The following is a 22,348-nucleotide window of genomic DNA, read 5'->3' as shown; positions in this document are numbered from 1 at the left end:
TACCAAAAGGATGTGTTCAGTGGGTTTTGGCTTCCATCCGAACAGCAACAGAAAACATCTCCAGAAATGCCATCTTCCAGCATTGTATTTATGGAGTTAGAAAGATGTTCAGGTCTTCCAAGACTCAGTTTCCTCATCTTTACATAGGGTTTATTGATTGTTTACATACTTATTCTTTGTTTTCATGCAGTGCCTAACATGGTGACGACTTGATGTGCGACCACTAGAGGGCAACCGAGTCATTTCTCCAGCGTAAACCTTTTCTGTAACTTTCCAATTCAACATTGAGCAAAGGACAGTTCAAATATGTGAATTAAACTGGTGGAGTTTATTTTCTTATCTGTAAACTTTTTATTATGAAAGTTTTTGCGTTTTCTTTGAAATTATTCCCTGAGACCCAAAATCCCGACCATCTCTCAAAGCCGGGTATAAAGGCTGTTCGTCTGAAACGGCTAGCCCCCAGTGAGTTGTGAAAGAGCTACATCCAAAGCCACATCAGTCCCTGGGGGATCGGCTTCGTGGTCTTTGCTGTTCTTCTCCCTCGAGAGAAGACAAGATGGCTTCAGTTCTGACCTCCGTAATCACATTTCCCACCTACTCAGTGAAAGGCGATCATAAAACAATTCAAATTGTTTAATGGATACTGGTTAAGCAACGGTGTGAACCAGATGTGTCAGACACAGGCCAAGCATCCCACAGACAGAAAGGGCAAGGGCAAACATTCACAGGAAACATTCACATTAACAGATCCTCCCTAGGTGCTGAAAGGGTACGTGGACATGAACTCTTACTCATCACCAACAGGCTATCTCCAACGGCAACCACTTACATAGGAAACGTTAGCTTTTTCCAGTGGAGTCTCACTGGGTTTACAACCCGCACTTAAGGACGGGCCACTTGCTCATCCGTAAATGGCCATGACAAAATAAACTCAATGATTTTGTAGATTTTTTTGTTGTTATTTTAATATTTCTTTGTTTAGGCTGGGTTTGTTGTTGTTGTTGTTGTTGGTGGTGGTGGTGGTGGTGGTGGTGGTGGTGATGGTGGTGATGGTGGTGGTGGTGGTGGTGGTGGTGGTGGTGGTGGTGGTGGTGGTGGTGATGGTGATGGTGGTGGTGGTGGTGTTGGTGGTGGTGGTGGTGTTGGTGATGGTGGTGGTGGTGGTGGTGGTGGTGGTGATGGTGGTGGTGGTGGTGGTGGTGGTGGTGGTGGTGGTGATGGTGGTGGTGGTGATGGTGGTGGTGGTGGAGGTGGTGATGGTGGTGGTGGTGGTGGTGGTTGTGGTGGTGGTGGTGGTGATGGTGGTGGTGGTGATGGTGGTGGTGGTGATGGAGGTGGTGGTGGTGGTGGTGGTGGTGGTGTCTTAATGGCCTTTTGCTTGTATATTATGGTTTCTGATTCTGTGTTCTATAGATTTTTTTTCTGTGTGTGCAGGTAACTCTGTGTGTTTATGTGCTTGTATGTTGTTTTATTGTTCTTTGGGGTTTTTTTTAGTTATGATTTGTTTGTCTTATTTGTTTTCTAAACAGAGGTGGAGTTGGGGGAGGGGAGGGGAGGAGGATCTAGGAGGAGCTGGTGGAGTGGAACTGATCAAGACATAGGATACGAAAAATTTGTTTCAATTTTTTTAAAATGAAGTAAAGGGAGAAGGGAAGGAATACCTGTATCAGACACTGAAGAAAGCTGAGTTACAAAGTAAGCATAAGAAATTATGGTAAAAGCAGATTTATTTACTCATGGAAATCTGTGACAAGTGTGAATGATGTGGAGAAATGAGGTTATTAACGGGACTGAACGCGGGAGTCATAGCTTGCAGAGACAAAGGCTGGCCCAGACTTGAATTCAAACACAAATTCACACAGATAGAAAAACACAAAGAAAACATTTAAACCTATAAAACAAAACTGAGGATACAACTCAGTTGGTAGAATACTTGCCTAGCATTAATAAGATTCTGGAGTTAGTCCCAAGCACTTCATAATCTGGAAGTGCACACTTGTAAAGCCAGCATTTGCGAAGTGGAGGTAGGAAGATATCTTCAGCTATATAGCAAATTTAAAGGCAGTCGAGATTGTAGGAAACTCTGTCTCAAAAGTTAAACATAATAATAAAGCTATAAAACAAATCGATAATAACAATAACTCATGACCAAAGAGTTGGAGGTGACATTAAAGAACATTCCCAAAGCTCTAATCATGACCTATTAAAGAACATTCCCTTTGCCTCTTAATCATGAGGCACAGACTGATTGGATTTTCATTGAGTATGGCATGAGTGACAGCTATATCTTTAAAGACAAGAGACCATTAGCTAGACTCTATAAGGAAATGTACATTTTCATATGTGCATTCACATACACACACATACACACACACACACACACACACACACACACACACACACTATCCACAGGCAGTGGTAATCCTGTGGTGGGTCAGGAAGCCATGCTCACTGATAATCAGAAATATGAATATTAAAACAGAAATAAGCTGCCTTTATGTATCTACACCTTAGTTTCTGCAGCTTCAGTTACCCAGTTGCCAGAAGATAGGCAAGTGGTATAAGATTTTTGAGAAGAGAGAGAGAGAGAGAGAGAGAGAGAGAGAGAGAGAGAGAGAGAGAGAGAGAGAGAGAGAGAGCACATTCACATAACTTTTATTTTATCATTAATAGTTGTTAACCTCTTGTATGCCACATTTACAAACTAAATTTTGGTTGTGAGCCTAGCCTTTAACAGCTGAGCCATCTCTCCAGCCCACAAACTAAATTTTATGTCAGACGAAAACATAGTATGCATAAGTTTAGTGCCATTTTTTGTTGCAACAATCCACTGGGGGTCTTGGAGATGAGGAGGTTATCCACAAGACTCAACATGTCTTCAAACAATGAAGACTTAGTGAAGACAGATGCAAATGTCAAAAGAGGGTTCTCCAGTTGATGGCTGGAATGCCAGACTGCACTGTCATTCTGGATTACACACCTGGTGAAATAAAGTACTCACATGCCCTTTGACTCAGAGATCCACCCCTGGGGATGGTTCCAAGGAAAGTTCTGGCACCCATTCATAAAGAAACACAGATAAGGGCTCCTTGTGTCATTGACGTAATGAGTCCAAATCTCCCCAGTGGAGAGTATGGGTCAACGAGGTGTGGTAGATAACCAGGGTAAAGCATGTAGCAGTCAGAAGCAATTAACTCAGTGTGTTGATAGCAATGTAGACAGTGTGGAGTAAAAGACATAAGAGGAAAAGCAAGATCTATAGTACAGTGTCATTTATGATTATGAAAAGCACATCACATGCAAAATGACACGACATATTAAAGAAGGTAATACTTAGCCCAAGATTAACATTCACCACCAACTGCATCTGAATCTAGGAGACACACCCACCAGTACCCCGGATATAAAATACACAGAACTTAAAGGCATGGCTTCTAGAGCAAGAGAACAGTTGAATTCTCCTGGCTCTGCCACAAATTTGCTCTGTCACCTTGCAGGGAAAAGTCCTATTTAACTTTTTCCTAAATCTGTTTCTTTAACTTCAAAATGAGAGCTTATCATTGTAACTCTTCCATGGAACTGTTGTTAAGGATTAGTTGGGTTACTATAAATTAAAATATGTCAAGTCACTGTAGATCTATTGACTATTGCTAGCTGCTGGAAGGAGGAGAGACCGTTTTCTCTAAGAAAATATTGTAGACACTGGAAAGTTGAGCATAAGTGAAGAATGATCACACAACCGAGAAAATTTGAGCATCATGAGTTGGGCTTGAAAGTTTTACTTTTAAAGGACAAAAAGTTGGTTAAAGAAGGAAGAAGTGATAGAACTGAGGAAAAATTAGGGGAGGGGAGATGAATATAATCAAAACATACAAAACACTCAAAGAACTAATTTTTAAAACTTGGCTGTAAAGTGACAAGTTTTATAATAATAATAATGTAAGTACAGGATCAAGAATGAAAGAAAAAATAAGCTCTCTGTTTAAAAAAACAAACAAAAAAGAAGTGGCCAGGTGTGACAGGCTTCCTGTGGTCCTACCACTCAGCCAACTTCATCAAAGCAGTCATTCGAAGCCGAGTTAGACTACACAGTCTATTCTGATATAAGAAGGCCTGTGATAAGAGAACCTGGAGACAACACAAAGCCACAAACGAAAATTGTACCTAATTAGGAGGTTCACAAAGGCATTCTGGGGAAAAAAAATTGGGTCACTAGTTAGGATCACAGTTTTGTCTATATTTGAAATTATATCTCCAGCATCACCTAGAAGACAACCAGGCCCTGTGAATACAGTATAAAATGTCAGAGAATCCTATAAAGCCTTAGCACCGCCTAATCTCTGATCAGCCTTCTCTAAAGGTAGACACCGCCCTTCGAACATGCCCAACAGGCCTTCAAACAACCACAGGTATTGACAACACTTCTAGAGTCCTGACAACACCTCTCCTCCCTGCTTGATTTAGAATGTGAAGAAGGGACTCTCTAAGCTCTTTTCTAGTCCCCAGCGAGGAGAAAACGCAAGGCATGATGGTCATACCGAGTCTTGAGAACAGTAGAGGCTGATGAGAGTGGCAACCTTTAAAAGAAGAAAACGGCGAATAACAACCAGAGGCAACTGGCCCCTGAGCTCCTTGGCAGCCCACACACCCCCATTGGCATGTGGACGCCAGGCTACCAGCTGCTGTGTTAGAGAGAAATCCAGCAGGCACATAGACTAAATCAGTAGCCAGAATGTTATTTCATCCGAAGAAAATGGATCTTGGTCCAAGAACAGGGATTTGTTCAGCAGAGAGCTTACAAATCCCAGCCTAAAACACCATCGAGGCCTCTTCACATTTCTTGTGAAAGGGGCACAAAAATGAAAATGCTTCAGCATCTTGAAATTTACTTTTGGATTTACCTTACAATCAAAGACAAAAAAAAATAATATCACAGGGATTCTGTCCGTTCCCTATGGACAGAAGTGAAGGGCACATTCTCTAACATGCCTGAAGGGAGTTCAGGCAGGGGGTATAGGCAAAGTTTAATCTTGAAAACTCTGAGCCGTCTCTGAGGCAATCCTGACAGTGTTCTGCACAGAGTCTGCAGAGGCAGGCTCAAATGCCAAAGCTTCCATTGCCATATCCACCATGTAGGATATATGATCATGTACAAATGTCGCCCTCAGCACAACAGAGGTCATGGAGGTGAGAGTACTCACCCATATTAGGCTTTTTTTTTTTTAATTGCTGTGATAAAACACCATGACCAAAACAACCCATGGAAGGAAAGGCTGATTTAGACCTTATGTTTTCAGAGGGACACCATCAGGGTAGGGGCATGGTGGTAGGCAGACAGGTAGTAAGCAGATGCTGTAGCAGCAGCTGGGAGCTCACATTTTGAGCCATAATCAGGAAGCACAATGAAGATAGTGAGAGGTTTTTAAAGGCCTATTGACTCATCTCCTTCAATAAGCCACACCTAATCCTTCTCAGACAGTTCCAGACACTGGGGCCCGAGTGTTTAAACACGTGAGCTTATGGGGACCTTCTCATTCAGACCACCATACCTTCTGAACAGATGCCTTAGAAGTTTGTTAGTTTCTTTAAAAGTTAAGCACATTTATCACTAGACCTGGTGATGCTGCTTCTAGATATCTACTCAGAATAAATATAAATGTATGTCCTCCACCAAGGCTGGATGGTGCAATTTCCACAGCAACATTGTTCCTAGCCTCCAGAATTGGGAAACACCCCAAAATCCATTACTAATAATAAGTAAAACATCATACACGCACACAAAAGGTTTTGACAATAGAAAGTAAAACACTACTGACACATGCTACATGTACATGCGCAGTGAACAGCATGCTCGTTAAACAAAAGAAGCCGGGTACAATGGACTACGTATGATTCAACATCTACTTGCAATGTCATAAAAGGCAAAGCTATACTGACAGCAAGCAGAGAGCAGCTTGTGGAAGGTGGGTGGAGAGTGGGAATGTGTGCAAATTGCACAAGGTAAGCCTTTGGGATGGCAACAATATTCTAGACCTGGATCACTGCGATGGCTGTAAACTGTGTAGCTGAATATATCTACCTAAAATCTTTGACACATGCAGTTGAGTGGATTGTATGGTAGAGAGAGAGAGAGAGAGAGAAAGAGAGAGAGAGAGAGAGAGAGAGAGAGAGAGAGAGAGAGAGAGAGAGAGAACAATACCTAACTCTAGGTTGTTTAACTAGATAATACTTACAAAACATTTAGAATTGTACACATCATAACAAGCTCGTTGCATGCTTCCTAAAGAATAAGAATAAATAGTTGTGGCCATGCAGTTCGTCACAGGAGTAAACAATTAGCTGTCCTTGTGTGCGGTCTATACCATGGAAAGCACATCTGAGAACTTAATTCCATTTCTGATCTTCTGTGAAATGTTTTTAAAATCACAGTGAGCTTGAGATCAGTTGAGTAGAGACATAAAACTCAGCCCATGGCCAGTGTCTGCCTGTTCTGGCTCCCATCTCCAAACTCTTTGGTTGAAGAAAAATTCTCCCAGTTCTCTGGGGTTTCAGACAAAGCTGGGCAAACTTCTGGCTCATTGGGGACTATCCACCTCCTCTTTCTGTTTCTTAGAGTGTACGTTTACATCTACCATAAAAATCATGTTGAAATTCTAAAACCATAGGAGATACTCTTAGGAGATGGGGCATTTAGTGATGAGTAGGTCATAAGGGTGGAGCCTCATGGAAAGGGGTGGGTGTCCTGATTAAAGAGACCTTGTATCCTCCAAGACACAGAGATGACCGCCTGTGACCCAAAAAGTGAATCTTCACCAGACACCAAATACACCGGTACCTTGAACTCTGACATCTGAATTGGAGCCATTAAAATAAACTTTTATTGTTTATAAACATCCCAGCCTATGGCATCCTGTAATAGCACCATTAATTAATAAAAGTGTCCATCGCTTATTCCCTAGCAATCCTTCAAGTCTTCCCTTAAGGTCACTTCCACTGAGTAGACTTTTCTGTTTATTTTTCCTTTTCTTCATTGTCCTTAGGTTGTGCACACACACACACACACACACACACACACACACACACACACACACATACACACACTTACCGAAGTTACCACTAACCTTGCCTTTTGAGTGACACTTCAAAGGCGTAACTGAGTGCCTGTATTCCTAAGCACTGAGAAGAGGAAATGAGGTGGAAAAGATTCAGTAACTCCAGCACAGTGCACTCCACCAGGGTGATCTTAACACTGCCTAGGAATATTCAGCAACTCCATCACCCAAAGATTGTCCTTGTGCCAATTTACAGTGAATCCCTCTTACTGTCATGTCAGCCCATATTTTCTTTCTTCTTTTACATTACTGACTTATTGGGAGAAGGGGTGGCATATGCATCTGGGCATATATATGTCAGAGGTCAGTTTGCAGGAGTTGGTTCTCTCCTTCCACCCTTCCATTTTCAAGAATGAAGCTTGGGGGTTTCAAGTTTAGTAGTGAGTGTCTTTAGCTGCAGGACCATCTTGGTGACCCTGTGCTCCGTGTTCTTCTCAAAATTAATAATATGTAGTCTGCTCTCATTTATCATAGCATTTAAATAATATGAATAGGATTCAGAGAGTTGCTAGATGCATTTCAATGAGTACAGACCAGACATGCTACAAAATGTTCTGCAACAACAGCAATAGCATTCTAAAACCAAGAATTATTTTATCCTATGTCTAATGTGGAATTGGCAAAAGTCAGTTCTAGAAGGATTAATGAAGGTATTTATTAACATGTGAATCTTTCAAACCTTAATTCACAGATTATTTTTAATGCCCTCTCACATTCTTTTGGAGGGACAGGAACTTTATTGATGGTGTTCAAGAGAGTAGGGAGGGCTCTCTAGGCCCCTCCTATTATTATGGGGGTCTGGGATGGAAATTATGAGGGAGATGCTCAGTGTTTGGGACCAAGTTGGGATACGGACACTTCAGCAAGTGAGAGCCTCTATTTTGCTCTCAGTGTCCTCTCTAGGGAGTGGTTGGTCCATGTTTTCCTACTCTTTGGAGGCCATGTAGGTGATGATGTCTACCACCCTGTTACTGTAGCAATATTCATTGTCATACAAGGAAATGAGATTCACAAAATTGTCATTGAGAGCAATGCCAGCTCCAGCATCAAAGATGGAAGAGTGGGAGTTGCTGTTGAAGTCGCAGGAGACAACCTCGTCCTCAGTGTAGCCCAAGATGCCCTTTAGTGGGCTCTCCACTGCCTGATTCACCATCTTTATGATGGTATCATACTTGGCAGGTTTCTTCAGGCAGCATGTCATATCCACAACAGATAGTCACATTGGGAGTAGGAACACGGAAGGCTATGCCAGTGAGCTTCCCATTCAGCTCTGGGATGACCTTGGCCATAACCTTGGCAGCACCAGTGGATGCAGGGATGATGTTCTGAGCTGTCCCACAACTATTATGCCACAGCTTTCCAGAGGGGCCATTTACAGTCTTCTGAGTGGCAGTGATGGCATAGACTATGGTTATGAGCCCTTCCATGATGCCAAATTTGTCATGGATGACTTAGCCAGGGGGCATAAGTAGTTGATGGTACAGGATGCATTGCTGACAATCTTGAGTGAGTTGTCAGATTTCATGGTTCACACCCATCACAAACATGATGACCCTTTTGGCCCTACCCTTCAAGTGAGCCCCGGCCTTCTCCATGGTGGTGAAGAAGCCAGTAGACTCCACAACATACTTAGCACCAGCATTACCCTATTTGATGTTATCAGGATCTCTCTCCTAGAAGATGGTGATGGGCTTCCCATTGGTGACAAATTTCCTATTCTCAGCCTTGATTGTGCCATTGAATTTGCCATGAGTAGAGTCATACTGAAACATGTGAATCATATAGTTGAGGTCAATGAAGGGGTCACTGATGGCAATGATCTCTACTTTGTCAGATGCAGAGCCGAAGGCAGCCCTGGTAACCAAGCTTCCAATACGGCCAAATCCATTCACTCTGACCTTCGCCACCTAGTCTAGGGGACGAAGCTGGCACTACAGGAGAAGGTGTGGCTGTCTCTGGAACAGGGAGGAACAGAGAGCCGCCCTCTCAAGTTCTTAAAGGTCTCTAAAATTTTTCATCTATCATCTCATATTTATTAATCAGATTTGTATTGTCTCAACAAAGTAGCTGGGGCAACCAAATCCTAATGGGAAAAGAACTATTTATTTAGCTTATGATCCTGGAGACTTAAGATCCAAACTGGATAGCTATACTTTGCTTCTCTAGTATTATATGCCAAGAACTCATTCGGACAGTATAAATAGGATTAGTACGTGAGGAACATTGACAGATTCTGTACATGTTCCCTCCAAACATAAGCCAGAGCCAGCAGGGTACTGCCAGATCTTAGCTTTCAATCTTCAGCTAAAGAAGTACCTCAAGCTGGAGAGATGGCTCAGCAGTTAAGAACGCTGACTGTTCTCCAAGAGGTCCTGAGTTCAATTCCCAGCAACCACATGGTGGCTCACAACCATCTGTAAAGATCTGATGCCCTTTTCTGGTGTGTCTAAAGACAGTGTACTCACATACATAGAGTAAACAAATTTTTTTTAAGAATATAAACTTTATTTTAAAAAGAAGAAAAAGAAAAAGAAAGGGTTGGAGATATGGCTCAGCGGTTAAGAGCACTGATTACTCTTCCAGGTGTCCTAAGTTCAAATCCCAGCAACCACATGGTGGCTCACAACCATCTGTAATGAGATGTGATGTCTTCTTCTCGAGTGTCTGACGACAGCTACAGTGTACTTATATATAATAAATATATACATCTTAAAAAAGGAAAACGTGCCTCAAACAAGGTCAGGTCTCCTATGCAAGTTGACCCATATTATGTGACTGATTCACCAAGGACTGTGAAAGCTCAGTCAATGCATCCAGATTCTGAAGAAGCCAGAAAGGCCAGCCATTCCAGGTTCATCTGGGCTTATCTCGGGCCTATGGTAGACAGAGCACTGGGATTCAGCTCAGTGAAAGAACACTGGCCTAGAATACAAAGGCTCCAGGTTCATTCCCAAGCTCTACTCAGCTAGATTCCGTCCCTGTCCTCCTTCTTCCCTTCTTTCCCTCACTCCAGATTTCCCTCCCCTTTATTTGCCTTCCAATCACACCTTTCTTTTCCAGAGACCATGATCAGAAAATCAATCCCCTGGAATTCCAGGTTACATCTTGTTTTACATGTACTCTATGCTCATTGTAACTAGTAAGGTCGTAATGCACACTATCAACCCTTAAAAAAAAAAAAAAAACAAGTACTGACAAAAATGTATTCGTATATTTCTATGCAAAAATGCTTAAAATCTGTACACTTATCTTTTTTTTTCAAATAAAGTTGTTTAATTAAAAAAAATCAATCCCCACTTCAACCTCCAAGACTCTACTACTTGTCTGTGACAATATGAAACCGTGATCCTGGCTTCTGAAAGCTATTTTAGAAGTGGAGATTTTTAATACATAAAAAGTATCTGCAGAGTAATCTACCACAAACAAAACCAGACTGGTGTCAGGACAGGAGGGACGGGGAACATAATTGCAAAGGATCATCAGAGAACTTTGGGGGGGTGCAAGTGTTCACTGTCATGGTGGCAACAAGAGTTTCATGGATGCACACACATGCTGAAACTTAGAAGGGACATTCTTTGTTTTGTGTATACTTACTATATGTTGGCTATAATGTAATGACACTGTTTAACAAAAGAGAAAAGGGACCGGAGGGGGATCGAAAGAAGAGAGAAAAGAAAGGAGGGAAAAAGAAGGAAGAAAGGACAGGAAATAGAAAGGAAGGGATTACGCAGGGCTTATATTTTAAAACATCTAAAGAAATTAAGAAAATTGTACATGATCCCTAATTCAGCTATTTTTTTTTATCCATATGAATACATGTTTTTACAAAGGCATGCCAGCAAATACTTGCCATTCTCAGCTTTGGTGTTACAACATTGGTTTGTCCTAATAAATTCTGAGCTGGGGATGCATGTTATTAATAATATACATTGTACCCTCCATTGACAGAGTTCCTATCTTTGACTGCAGAGAGTGATATACACCTATGCATCAGAGTAGAGCCGAAACATCATCTCACTGTCTCACATTCTGGGGTGGCTGCAAAGTGAGAAAGGCAGCACATGGGATGATACTGTGGCACCCTTGCTGAGTCCCTAGGAAAATGTCAGGCTTGAAGGACTTGCGATGTAAATACTCTGTTGAATCTTGGCAAACATTACGTCTTAACGCTGTTTTCACACATGTGGCTGTATAGCTTTCCTAAGTGGAATTTTCCTTAAACGAAAGTAAAATACGCAAGCTGTGCTGTCACATTAATGATAACTGTCTACTAGCTCTCTGTGCTATGTGTATAAGTAAAGAAGAGCTTCATTTATTCATTGTTCTTTCTCCCTTCCTACTTCAGTATTTTTCTTTTCTTTGTTGCTAAAGTACCTCTCCTCCCTGCTTCCTTCCTTCACGCTTGTCTTCCTTCCTGATTGTATTACATACTCACATTTTTTCCCTGAGTACACTAGCACTAAGTAGCACTATGCCCAGCAAAGGCTCTCTCCAACCCTGTCAGATAGTGTCAAATGATCTCAGTTTTTTGTCTTCTCTCAGCAGCAAGAAGAAGCAGATAATTGCACTAATCTATTATGAACCTGCTTGTCCTGTAGTGTAGCTACTGATGTCTCCCTGTTGCTGAGCATTTCCCGATGGTGAGGGAGAATAAAAGCATCTACAGCTGGGCCCTTTATGCTGCATGCTGGGAAATGCAGTTCCTGAGAGACTGAAGCAGAAGGATCACAAGTCCAAGGCAAGCCTGGGCTACGCAGCCAGTTTGAGGCTATAGCAGTACTTGCCTACATGTGTCTATTCACACAGAGCATGTCAATACTTAAAACTGATAATATATACTATGTGATATGCTGATGTTTTCACAGATTAGTTTATCAGATTTGTTTGTGTGACTTAATCTAAGATCTATATTAAAAGAGCTTCCCTGAGCTGGAGAGATAGCTCAGTAGTTAAGAGCATTTGCTGCTCTTAGAGGGAACCTGGATTCAGTTCTCAGAATCTACATGGCAGCTCATAGCCTAGTTTCGTGACTCTAGATTCGGGGCACCAATGCCCTCTTCTGATCTCCTAGGACACTGGGTGTACATGTGATACATGTACATATACGCCAGCAAACATTCAGACACACAAAATATGTTCTTTAAGACCTTTAAAAAGACCTTCTAAATTATCTTCAAATTTCCAAAATATTTTAAATATTGATCATTAAATTGAAGCTATTATAATGAGCACTTTCATAATACACAATATGTTGCTATTACTAAAAGGGCTACAATAAATAACCTCATAGAAGAGATAAGTTCATGTTCCCTATGTGTTTTCAGGCCCTAAAATCTGGCTCCATTCATCTCTAGTGTACAAGAACTGACTGTGTCCAGCTCTAGAGTCTAACCATAGGTCCTTCCCATGCAGGACAGAGGAAAACCACAGCTATAATGTCTGTAGAGCATTATCTTTGATCTGGACAATTACAAGTGGCCAAAAAGCAATCTAAGAAACATCACTTAGTCTTAGGACCCAGACTATAACCATGGACTACATACATCTCATAGATTATGAGCAGCAGCTCCAGCCACCTAGGAAATACAGTTTACATTCCTGTTCAATCAAAGCCAACTCACTCAGCAGCCCCACCTAACCTCAAAATATAGTCAGTGGTCTTGACAGGTTGAAATGCATAATTAGCATATGCCTGAACAGCAGTGGTGAACACCTTCCAAATAACAACTCTGCACAGCTCAAGTATAGAAAGAACATACCACACAATGGAGGCCACCTATTTACAAACTCAAGGATAACATCATATTAAAGGATGAAATGCTGGCAACTCTTCCTCTAAAATCATGTTCAAGACAAGGATGCCCATGTTTGTTTCCAATAAGGGATTAGAAATCTTAGCCAGAACAATTAGCCAAGAGAAGTGAATAGATATTCAAAGCAAAAACGAAGAAATGGGGAGCTGGAGAGATGGTTCAGTAGTTAAGAACACTGGCAGGGGTCCAGAGTTCAATTCCCAGCACCCACATGGTGGCTCACAACTGTGTAGAGCTCTCAGGGATCTGATGCCTCTTCTGGTGTGCAGCGACACATGCAAACAAAACACCCATATACGTAAAATAAATAAATACTTTAAATTTTTTCTTCTTTTTAAAAAGAAAAAAAATGGAATTATTTCTGTTTGTTAATGACATATTCTTGTATAAAAAGGGAAAAAGATAATATTTGCATCCTATCTCATAAATATATAGAATTCTGATTTTTTTTGTCAGTTAAAACTGCAGGCCAGAGAGGTAGCTCAGCAAGTAAGATCACTTGCTCCTCTTCTAGTGGACCCAGGCTCACCTTCTAGCATCTTCATGAAGCAGCTCATAAATATCTGTAACTCATGCCTGCATCTTCTGGCCTTGAAGGACACACATTCTAGTGACAGTGACATGCACAGATATAAAAATAAAAAGAAGCTTTTGGTTTTTTTGGAGGGGGTGTTTTGGTTTGGTTTGGTTTTTTTGGGGTTTTTTTTGGGAGGGGTTGGGTTTTTTGTTTTTTTTTTTTTTTTTTTTTTTTTTGGAAATAGGGTTTCTCTGTGTATCCCGGGCTGTCTTGGAACTCTCTCAGTAGAACAGGCTGCACGTGAATCCGGAGTTCTGCCTACCTCTGCTTCCCCAGTGAGGGGATTAAAGTCATGCACACATAAACAATCTTATGTCTCATTATACTTCATGTACAGGGTCATTTTATCATAAATTCTCAAAACTACTTAAATCAAATGGTTTGTGCATTGTAAATCAGAGAAATGGTACTACACAGACCTCGACAAAACCTTACCAAACTACACTCCCTGTTTTTGCATAAGAAAATGGCTTTTCACGAATCCCTTCCAACTATGAGTCATCACACATCTTGGTTTTTGCCAGCTACAGGAGTGGGGAAAAAATGCAGTATAGCTTTAACTGGAAATTTTTGTAAGTGTGTATAAACAGGTTTTTAACATATATTTGAGAGCCATCCAATGTCCATTTCTATGAATAGTTTATTCTTTTTACTTGTACATTTTCCCACTAATGTTCCTTTAGTTTGGTACGTTGAACTTCAGTTCTTTCCACACTAGGATAACTGCCAGGATCCAGCCCTGACAGGGTCAGGTACTGAGGTGAGACACAGGTTCAGGCTAAAGGGTGATGACCTCTGGTCTTTAACTCTCTTTTCCTCTTCTGAGGGCCAGAATTTTTATGGCTTCTAGCAATTTAATTCTCTCTTGCTATTCTGTGGCCAAAAGCTGTTGGCTACTGGTAATTTATCTGTTATTGTTCTGGGGGCCAGAAGCTGATTGGCTTTTAACAATTAACCTTCTTTGCTCTCCTAAGGCCAAATCTGATGATTTCTGGCAATAAACTTCTACTGATAGCAACAGGGGATTAAGAAAAGAAACTCAGTTACTTGGGTTCTGTACTCTTTAATTTGACACTTCATGAGTCAGAGAGAAAAAAGAATAAAGAGAACATCATGCAGGCGTGTGTACACACACACACACACACACAACACACACACACACTCAGCTGGGCCCAACCACCTGTTTCATCAATTTCACAAGTGCACATTCATACTTATATATATACATATATGTATATACTATATGTATGTATATACATATAGACAACAGACATATACGTATTGTGCATATATACATATTGTACAGACAGACAGACAGACATATATATACACATTTGGTAGATGGAGCAGAGTCCCAACAGCCACAAGTTATTTTTTTCTCAGCCTTTTTATATTCTTAGACAAAAGTTCCTTATAAAATTACCTCATAGATAAAACATTCCACAAAAGGGGAGTTACAGAAGGATGTCAGTAGTAAGTTGAAAGCAGTGTTTCATTCCATAAGTTTGTTATAAGTTCAAAATATTTTCACATGGTCTGCTTTATCATGGTAGACACCTGTGGTTTTATCCTTGGACCTGACCTAAAATGAATGCTTTCTTTAATCCCAAATCTGTCCCAAGCCTATTTCTCTTATTACAGTTTATGAAAGCTGATTATATTCCTTATTATGCATCCTTTACTTACTATTCTATGAGGAAGGGGCACATGCTGTTCTTGATTTTAACTTTATTGCATCTTTCTGGCAAAACAACTAAAACCATCTTTTTAAACTTTTTTTCTAAAATTATATGAATCAAATAGGAGTACTACAAAGTCATTACTACATCTAAACAGCATTATTATATGAAAGTACATCTTCATATTAATCTGCAGGAAACTTGCTCAACAGAGTGGTCTGGTGCTCAGGAATCATTAGGTTACGTAATAGTGGTAGGAAAGGCATGTCAGAACCAATCCTGGGACTAGGTCTTTGGGGCCATACTTCTAACAGTGTACCCATCCTAGCCATGGGAAATGATAGTCTATCTCCAGAAAGTTTGCTTGCCATAGCCTTTCCTGATGGCTTCTGTCAGATAGCTAAAAATCAACTTTTGAATATGAAATAAACACAGATTACATTTACTCATTTTTCCCACCCACTAGATATTGTCAGATGTATTTTTTAACTGTATGCAGCTGAGTGTATCTATCTTTTAAGGTTTATTTTTCATTTGATATTATAATTAGCCATGCTGTCATCACAGATATTTATCAAGTGTTTATCTGTAACTGTCTCAGCTTCTTCACTCATTTGTCTTAAACAGTTAAGTATTCGATGTTCCCAGTTTAACTGTGGTGTGTATATCCAACCGTATTTTACTAAAACCTTTCATGATAATATCATACATTGAATAATGAATTGTTACTAAATTGAAAAGCAGCTTATTTAAAGCTTTTCTGGGATTAATTTATGGCTCCATTTATTGAGGTTTCAGATATAAGCACTCTCATACTTATATAAAGGAGAGAATTTCATTTATAAACACCAGCCTTCCCCTATATGCTCCAATGTGTAGTAATTACTATTATGTTTAGCTCTTCTGTGGGTCCTTTTAGCTACCTTACACAATTTTAACACTCCGTTTCAACAGCTTTCATCATGTCTAGAGTTCAACCGAATAAGTAGATAGCCAGTGGCTCCAGTAGCTGATTGTTGTCTCTGCACCTCAAGTTTCTATCAGAAGAACTGCAGTGTAATTTATTAGAGAAACAAACTGAGAAAATTAAGGAATCTGAGTTTCACAACAAGTGGATTTCATCCAATCTTAAGCATCTATGTTTAATGAATCACAGGCAATCAACCATCAGAGGAGCATTTGCTAGTGCAGCCAGCTCCTTACCGTGACCAGCTATCTCTGAGCCTTAATTACCTTTTCTGTCTGTAAATATTGACTGCCCACTTTGCAGAGTGGCGCTCCTTGAACCTTCCCTGATGCTAAGTATTGTCTGAAGTGTTCTTTGCTCAAAAGTACTCTAAGTTGCCTAAAGCTTTCCTTTAACACTAGGTATGACTCTCAGCAATATAATGATGTAAGAAAATAAAAGTAAATTCTGTGTTTAATCCGTGAGTATGTGGTGTGTGTGTGGGGGAGGGGAATTTGGGCACCCCACATAAGGAGTTTCTGTGATATACAGCAGTATGTATGCCAAGACAGGCAGCCAGAGAGCTTCCAAGGACTCTCCTGTCTCTACCTCCTATCTCACAGTAGGAACACTGGGATTACAAATGAATGCTACTAAACACATCATCATGTGTATTCTGACGGTCAAAATCCGGGTCAAGACAGTTACCCAGTTTACCCAATAAGCCACCTCCACAGACAAAAAGGGAATACATATTTGTTGTTCTCCCCATATCATCTATAATGCCCAAATTTTAATAATAACTCATAACAATAGTATATTCCAGGATAGACAAGGCTACATAAGGAGACCCCCCCTCTCTCTCTCTCTCTCTATATATATATATATACATATACATATATATACACACACCCATTTCTGCGACTACCTCTGTTATAAGATCGAGTGCTGTAGTAATGAAATACTTATGTTCAAGTAATACTTTTATTATAATGAGGCACAAATTTTTAGTATGGTATGTTATGGTTCTTCTAGCATTCATCACTAATGTGCCTAATTTAGAAGTTATATTTCACGGATATCTATGTATAAAAAGAAAACATAGTATGTAGAGTTTGATTTCATCTACAACTTTAGGCAACCCCTAGGAACGCTGTAATGTATAGGATGGAGCTAAGAAAAGACCACTGTGTCGACTGAAATTTCAAACATTGTTCTAATCTCTGAAAAAGTGAATACAAAAAAAGTGTAATTCGGAATTTCCACACTGCCGGTCTTTAGACCTCGTCCAACTGCAAATTCGGATCCTTGGCTGCACACACCGGAGAGAGCCTGCTCTCTGTCTGCCCTTCCCCTTTACCTCAGACTCTGCCCTCTTCATCGCGTTTCACCTTTTCCTGTACCGGGCTACACCCGCCCCCCGGGTCCGCCCCGTGGGGCGGGGTCTCTCCCAGAGGCTGCGCACTAGGGCCCCTAGCGGACCCGCCTGCAATTAGCGGACTGCGATTGGCTGCTTGCTCCTGACCCTGAAGCTCTTCAGCAGACCACGGCTGCACCTTTGCTTTCTCTCACCAGGACAGTATGGGGCCGGCGCCGCGCGTTCTGGAACTCTTCTACGATGTGCTGTCCCCCTACTCCTGGCTGGGCTTTGAGGTGAAGTGGGGGAGCCGCCCCGGGCTGTGGCTTGCGAGGCGAGTGCACAGAAGGGCACTGGTCACCAGGCTACCGAAATTCCTGGCGTTGCACCCAGGGTTAGAACAGGGTTCAGACCGTTCCCAGGTGGAAGTTCACTTTGTGCCTTTAAACGGACCGTGACTCCTCCAAGTAGGGTCCGGATCCTAAGGCCAACTATTCTCTTTCCAAAGACTGTAAAACGAACAGGGAAGACTCCAGTGAAGCTAGGTCAAGTTCGGGGAGGGGATCAGGGTTGCTGGGATGCTCTACAGGATGAAAACCATACGCTGGTATATATTTCAAAGGGCTGAGAGTTTTGTCCTACTAAACCAAGCAGTTCAGTGTGGAGTAGCCATCCCTACCCTGCACTTAGAGCACTGTAGGTCACTTAAACCATCCATCTGTCCTCGCCAAATGCCACACAGGCTCTCGTCTCTGCACGTGTAGGTCCTATGCAGATACCAACGCCTCTGGAATATCAAGCTGCAATTGCGGCCCACTTTAATCGCTGGGATCATGAAAGACAGCGGTAAGCACGGAGAAGCCCCGCTTGCTGTGCAGAGGGTTGATTTCTGTGGCCTGAGGGGCCTGTCCTGTACTGAGTTGGCAGACTTCAGACTAAGCTAGTAGTTTGCCTTCTACAGGAACAGTTCCCCAAGCCTGAGACCCGTATGTCCTCTCTCACCAGTTTTGTCTTAACTCTCCACTGCCAGGAAACCAACCACCAGCCATGGTTCCCCGCAAAGGCCGGTACATGTTCAAAGAGATTCCTCTCCTGAAGCAGTTCTTCCAGGTTCCCATCAACGTACCCAGGAATTTCTTTGGTGAGAGTGTTAAGAAAGGTAAGGAGGCTGGAGGGATGGCTCAGCAGTTAAGAACACTGGCTCCTCTTCCTGAGGACCTAATTTGTTTCCCAGGACCCACATGGTGGGTCAGAACCATCTCTAACTCCAGTTTCAGATGAAATGGAATTAAATAAATACATGGTAAATAAATAGATAATGTCAGAAATAGTTGGGGAATCTAGTGGAGAACAGACCAGCCGGGACTTTCTTGGGAGATTAAGAAGTAAAACATGCTTGTGTGGGGAACCCAGCATCAACTAGCCAAAAGTAAGTAGTGGGCAGAAACAGGGCTGAGTAGAGAAACTGGGATTGGATTTCAGACTGCAGGTGACTGAGCTTGGGGGTGTGGCTAAAGTAAGGATGAGGTGGTCTTCCATCAAGACACCAGGAGTAGGAATCTTAGCTCTGCATGCCTCTGCCCCACAGGAAGTGTAAAAGCCATGCGCTTCCTCACCGCTGTGAGCATGGAGCAACCAGAGATGCTGGAGAAGGTGTCCAGAGAGCTATGGATGCGTGTTTGGTCTCGAGTAAGGGCTAAACTCTGAATCCAGGAGGGAAGGGACAGGGAGCTAGATGACATTCCGACCTTGCCCAGAGCAATCTCCAGAAATAGGATCCTGCTGTCATACCTGTCTCTTTGCTGTTTTCTTCTAAGTGTTCTCTTCTTCTTAGGATGAAGATATTACGGAGTCCCAGAACATTATGGCTGTGAGTGTTTGGACTGGACTACCCTACTGTTGTCACAGGGAATCTGAGAACAGAGAAAGGTTCTGAACGATTTAGGAAGAAAGTCTTTGTCTGGGGCGGGGGGGGGGGGGGCAGGTTATTATAAAGTTGGAATGAAGAGGATTCTTCGAAGAATGCTCTGTGGGCTGGGGCTATAGCTCACTGCACACTTAATCTGCTTGAGTCTCCGAGTTCAATCCTCAGCGTCTACTGTGGATAACGTATGAATGAAATGTGTCAAAAGAGTGAAGCAAGTCAGCGTGGGAAGGGAAGGACCGACCGTGTGAGGACCTTAGATGGGAAAGGATAGAGCCTTCTGTTCTTAAGCCTCCAGGGATTCCCAGCACAGGCTTCACTAATGCATGCCTGTTACAACAGGAGGCTTCACACAGACAAAAAGATAACTGACAAGTGAGAATTAAACAGATTGCTCAGGGAGAAATAAATGAAAAGTGCTCAAAACATGGGGTGGGTGCCAGACAGGAAGGGTGCTTTAAACGTTACATGTTCTTTGGAATTAAGTCAAGAAACGGAAGATGATCTGTTTTTACTTAATATTTAACAAGGATTTTTAACAAGCCACTTCCCTCAGTGCCTTCTCCCTTTCTTTGGTTCTCAACAACTCTCTCACTTAACTATTAGAGATGGTGGCTCATAGGTCACGCAATAGCTTCTCAACCTGGGCCATACACTGACAGAGCCATGAGTGCCCAGGGTCACCCTCCAGAAAGCCTGGTGTCATCCATCCATCAGGTATGGAATGGCCTTCACACTGGGACTTTGAATAGCTCCCCAGGAGATCCCAGATTGAAATGACACTTTCTAAACTGTAACGTGCATCCTAATCAGAAGCCCTCCGTGTCTGGAAGCCAAGCAGGTAGCTATAGCCATGACTCCATTCCAGAAATCTTCAGGAAATTCTACAGGACTCAGAACCTACACTAAGACTGTTAGGACCTCTGAGGTATGGGGGGAAGAGTACTCTGGGCTTGAATTCTAGGGAAATGGCGTTTGATGCCGCTATTGGCAAACTCTGCTCCTCCAAGCAAGTAATAAATGGCTGTTGTGTGCTGTGTCCTCATTGTGAAATGGAAAAAGAAGGCTAGCTGGCCTCTTCAATGCCCTCTGCTGTGGTTTCTGTGGCTATGACTTCTTTGTGCCCTCTGCCTTTTCCACTTATCTCAAGACTTTGAGAAAAGGACACAATTTGTCTTGACTAGGCTAAATAAGCAGTTAATGGAAGTTGGGTAAAGGTCTTTTCAGGAAAACCGGAAAACAGAAGGAAAAGAATGTTTTCTTCCACCCCCACCCCTATGATGCAATCTCTGCTACATGCTCTTCCTTGCCTCCACAGGCAGCAGAGAAGGCTGGAATGTCCACAGTGCAAGCCCAACACTTTCTGGAGAAGATCCCTACAGAACCGGTGAAGAACAAGCTCAGGGAGACCACCGAAACAGCCTGCAAATATGGGGTAAGCAACTCCATATGCATTCCCAGCCCTTGTCTACACATAGAGAAGTCATGTCGCTTTGGCTGCTCATGTTCCTGTTAGCTGCCTTCTTCCCAGCATGCATCCTCCCCAGCTTTCCTAAACACTCATCTACTCCCTTCCTCCACCTAAACCTAGTCAAGGAGGGAAATGATATTGGTTTTAAAAAATAAGAATCTATGTGCCCCATACGTAGAGCTGAGAAGATGCCTAAAGCCAGTGAGTCTCTTAGCAGATGTTTTATTTTCTTTGTTGTGTGTACCTCAGTCTTATAAGCGCCTGTTCTGTCCCTTCCCTCCTGTACTGTTTTCTCTAGGCCTTTGGGCTTCCCACCACTGTTGCCCATGTGGACGGTAAAACATACATGCTATTTGGGTCTGACCGCATGGAGCTGCTAGCTTACCTGCTAGGTAAGTTCAGCTTTTCATTCCGTCAACCTTTAGACCCCAGTTCACTACCCACTGTGTCACATGACCATAACAGCAACAATAAAACTTTCTGGTATTCCTAACGGGAATGCCTTACATTTAGTTGGTGTTAATCAAAGTTGAATGAAAGGGGAGAAGGAAGCCTTCTAGACCTTGAAGCCAATGAGGTCCTAGAAGGTCCTGGGGCTCCTTGGGACCATTTTCCACTGCTACCCTGTCTTATAACCATGTACAGACATCTGAAATTTTTCTCTATCTAGGAGAGAAGTGGATGGGCCCTGTGCCCCCAACCCTGAATGCCAGACTTTAAGATTGCCTTTGAAAGTAAACTTTGATTTCTCCATCTGATGAAGCTCTCTCCTGTGGCCCTGGGGGCTAGAGCAAGAATCCACCGTTAGCTGTGGCTGCCTTTACTTCTGTGCCTCACAAGTGCCTTTTGAAAAGTTTTAAGTACTGCATTCCCATAAAATAAACCTGATGCCACTAGACAAAACATTTCTGGGTCTGTGTCTACTTGGCTGATGTTGGGGATCCTGTGATCATATGCTACCCACTCCAGAGATTGGGCAAGAAGAGCTCGTGTTGGGTTCACAGCCCTCCTTGTTCCCCAAAGCACACTGGGGCAACAGTGGGATAGGCACAGAAAACAGTCCCCCTTTCCTCTTGTTTATCAAAGATAGAAAACCAGCTTGGCATTTCCTGTCTCTAACCAGCCAGGGGAACTAGGAGAGGAGAAGGTCTGGGATCCTAAAACTGAACAGTGGAGGAAACCAGGAAAACATCAGCTGTGCTTAGATACTTAGTCTGATTTGAGATCTAGAGCAAGGCAGTTTCTGGCCTTGTTGTGACCTTCAGACATTGTTTAATCTTTCCTAATTCCGAGGTTTTGTGCACAACCTGCTATACCTGTTCCCTCCTAAGCATCTTCAGCTTGTCCACACCTAGCTCAGCCATTTGTTTGCCTAGATTCCCACTTCTGTTTATTCCCTACTGTTCAATAATTAGAAATTTTGCATTTTAATATCATAATAACTTATATGAGAAGACTGTTCTAAAGCT

General features: G+C 42.2%; 1 protein-coding gene across 1 annotated transcript; it reads left to right on the top strand.

Moving 5' to 3' along the window:
• The first annotated feature begins 17,636 nt into the window (after positions 1-17,636).
• Positions 17,637-21,767, top strand: GSTK1 (glutathione S-transferase kappa 1). The gene is made up of 8 exons (XM_080932575.1): positions 17,637-17,780; positions 18,249-18,330; positions 18,515-18,643; positions 19,073-19,173; positions 19,319-19,354; positions 20,727-20,843; positions 21,178-21,271; positions 21,550-21,767. The coding sequence occupies exons 1-8, from the start codon at positions 17,709-17,711 to the stop codon at positions 21,597-21,599; spliced, it is 681 nt and encodes a 226-aa protein (XP_080788701.1). The 5' UTR covers positions 17,637-17,708; the 3' UTR covers positions 21,600-21,767.
• Positions 21,768-22,348: the final 581 nt, after the last annotated feature.

Source organism: Micromys minutus (assembly GCF_963924665.1).
Source record: "Micromys minutus genome assembly, chromosome: 18".
NCBI classification, from domain to species: Eukaryota; Metazoa; Chordata; class Mammalia; order Rodentia; family Muridae; genus Micromys; species Micromys minutus.
The sequence above is the reverse complement of the archived record's forward strand: the minus strand, read 5'-3'. Positions and strand labels throughout refer to the sequence as shown.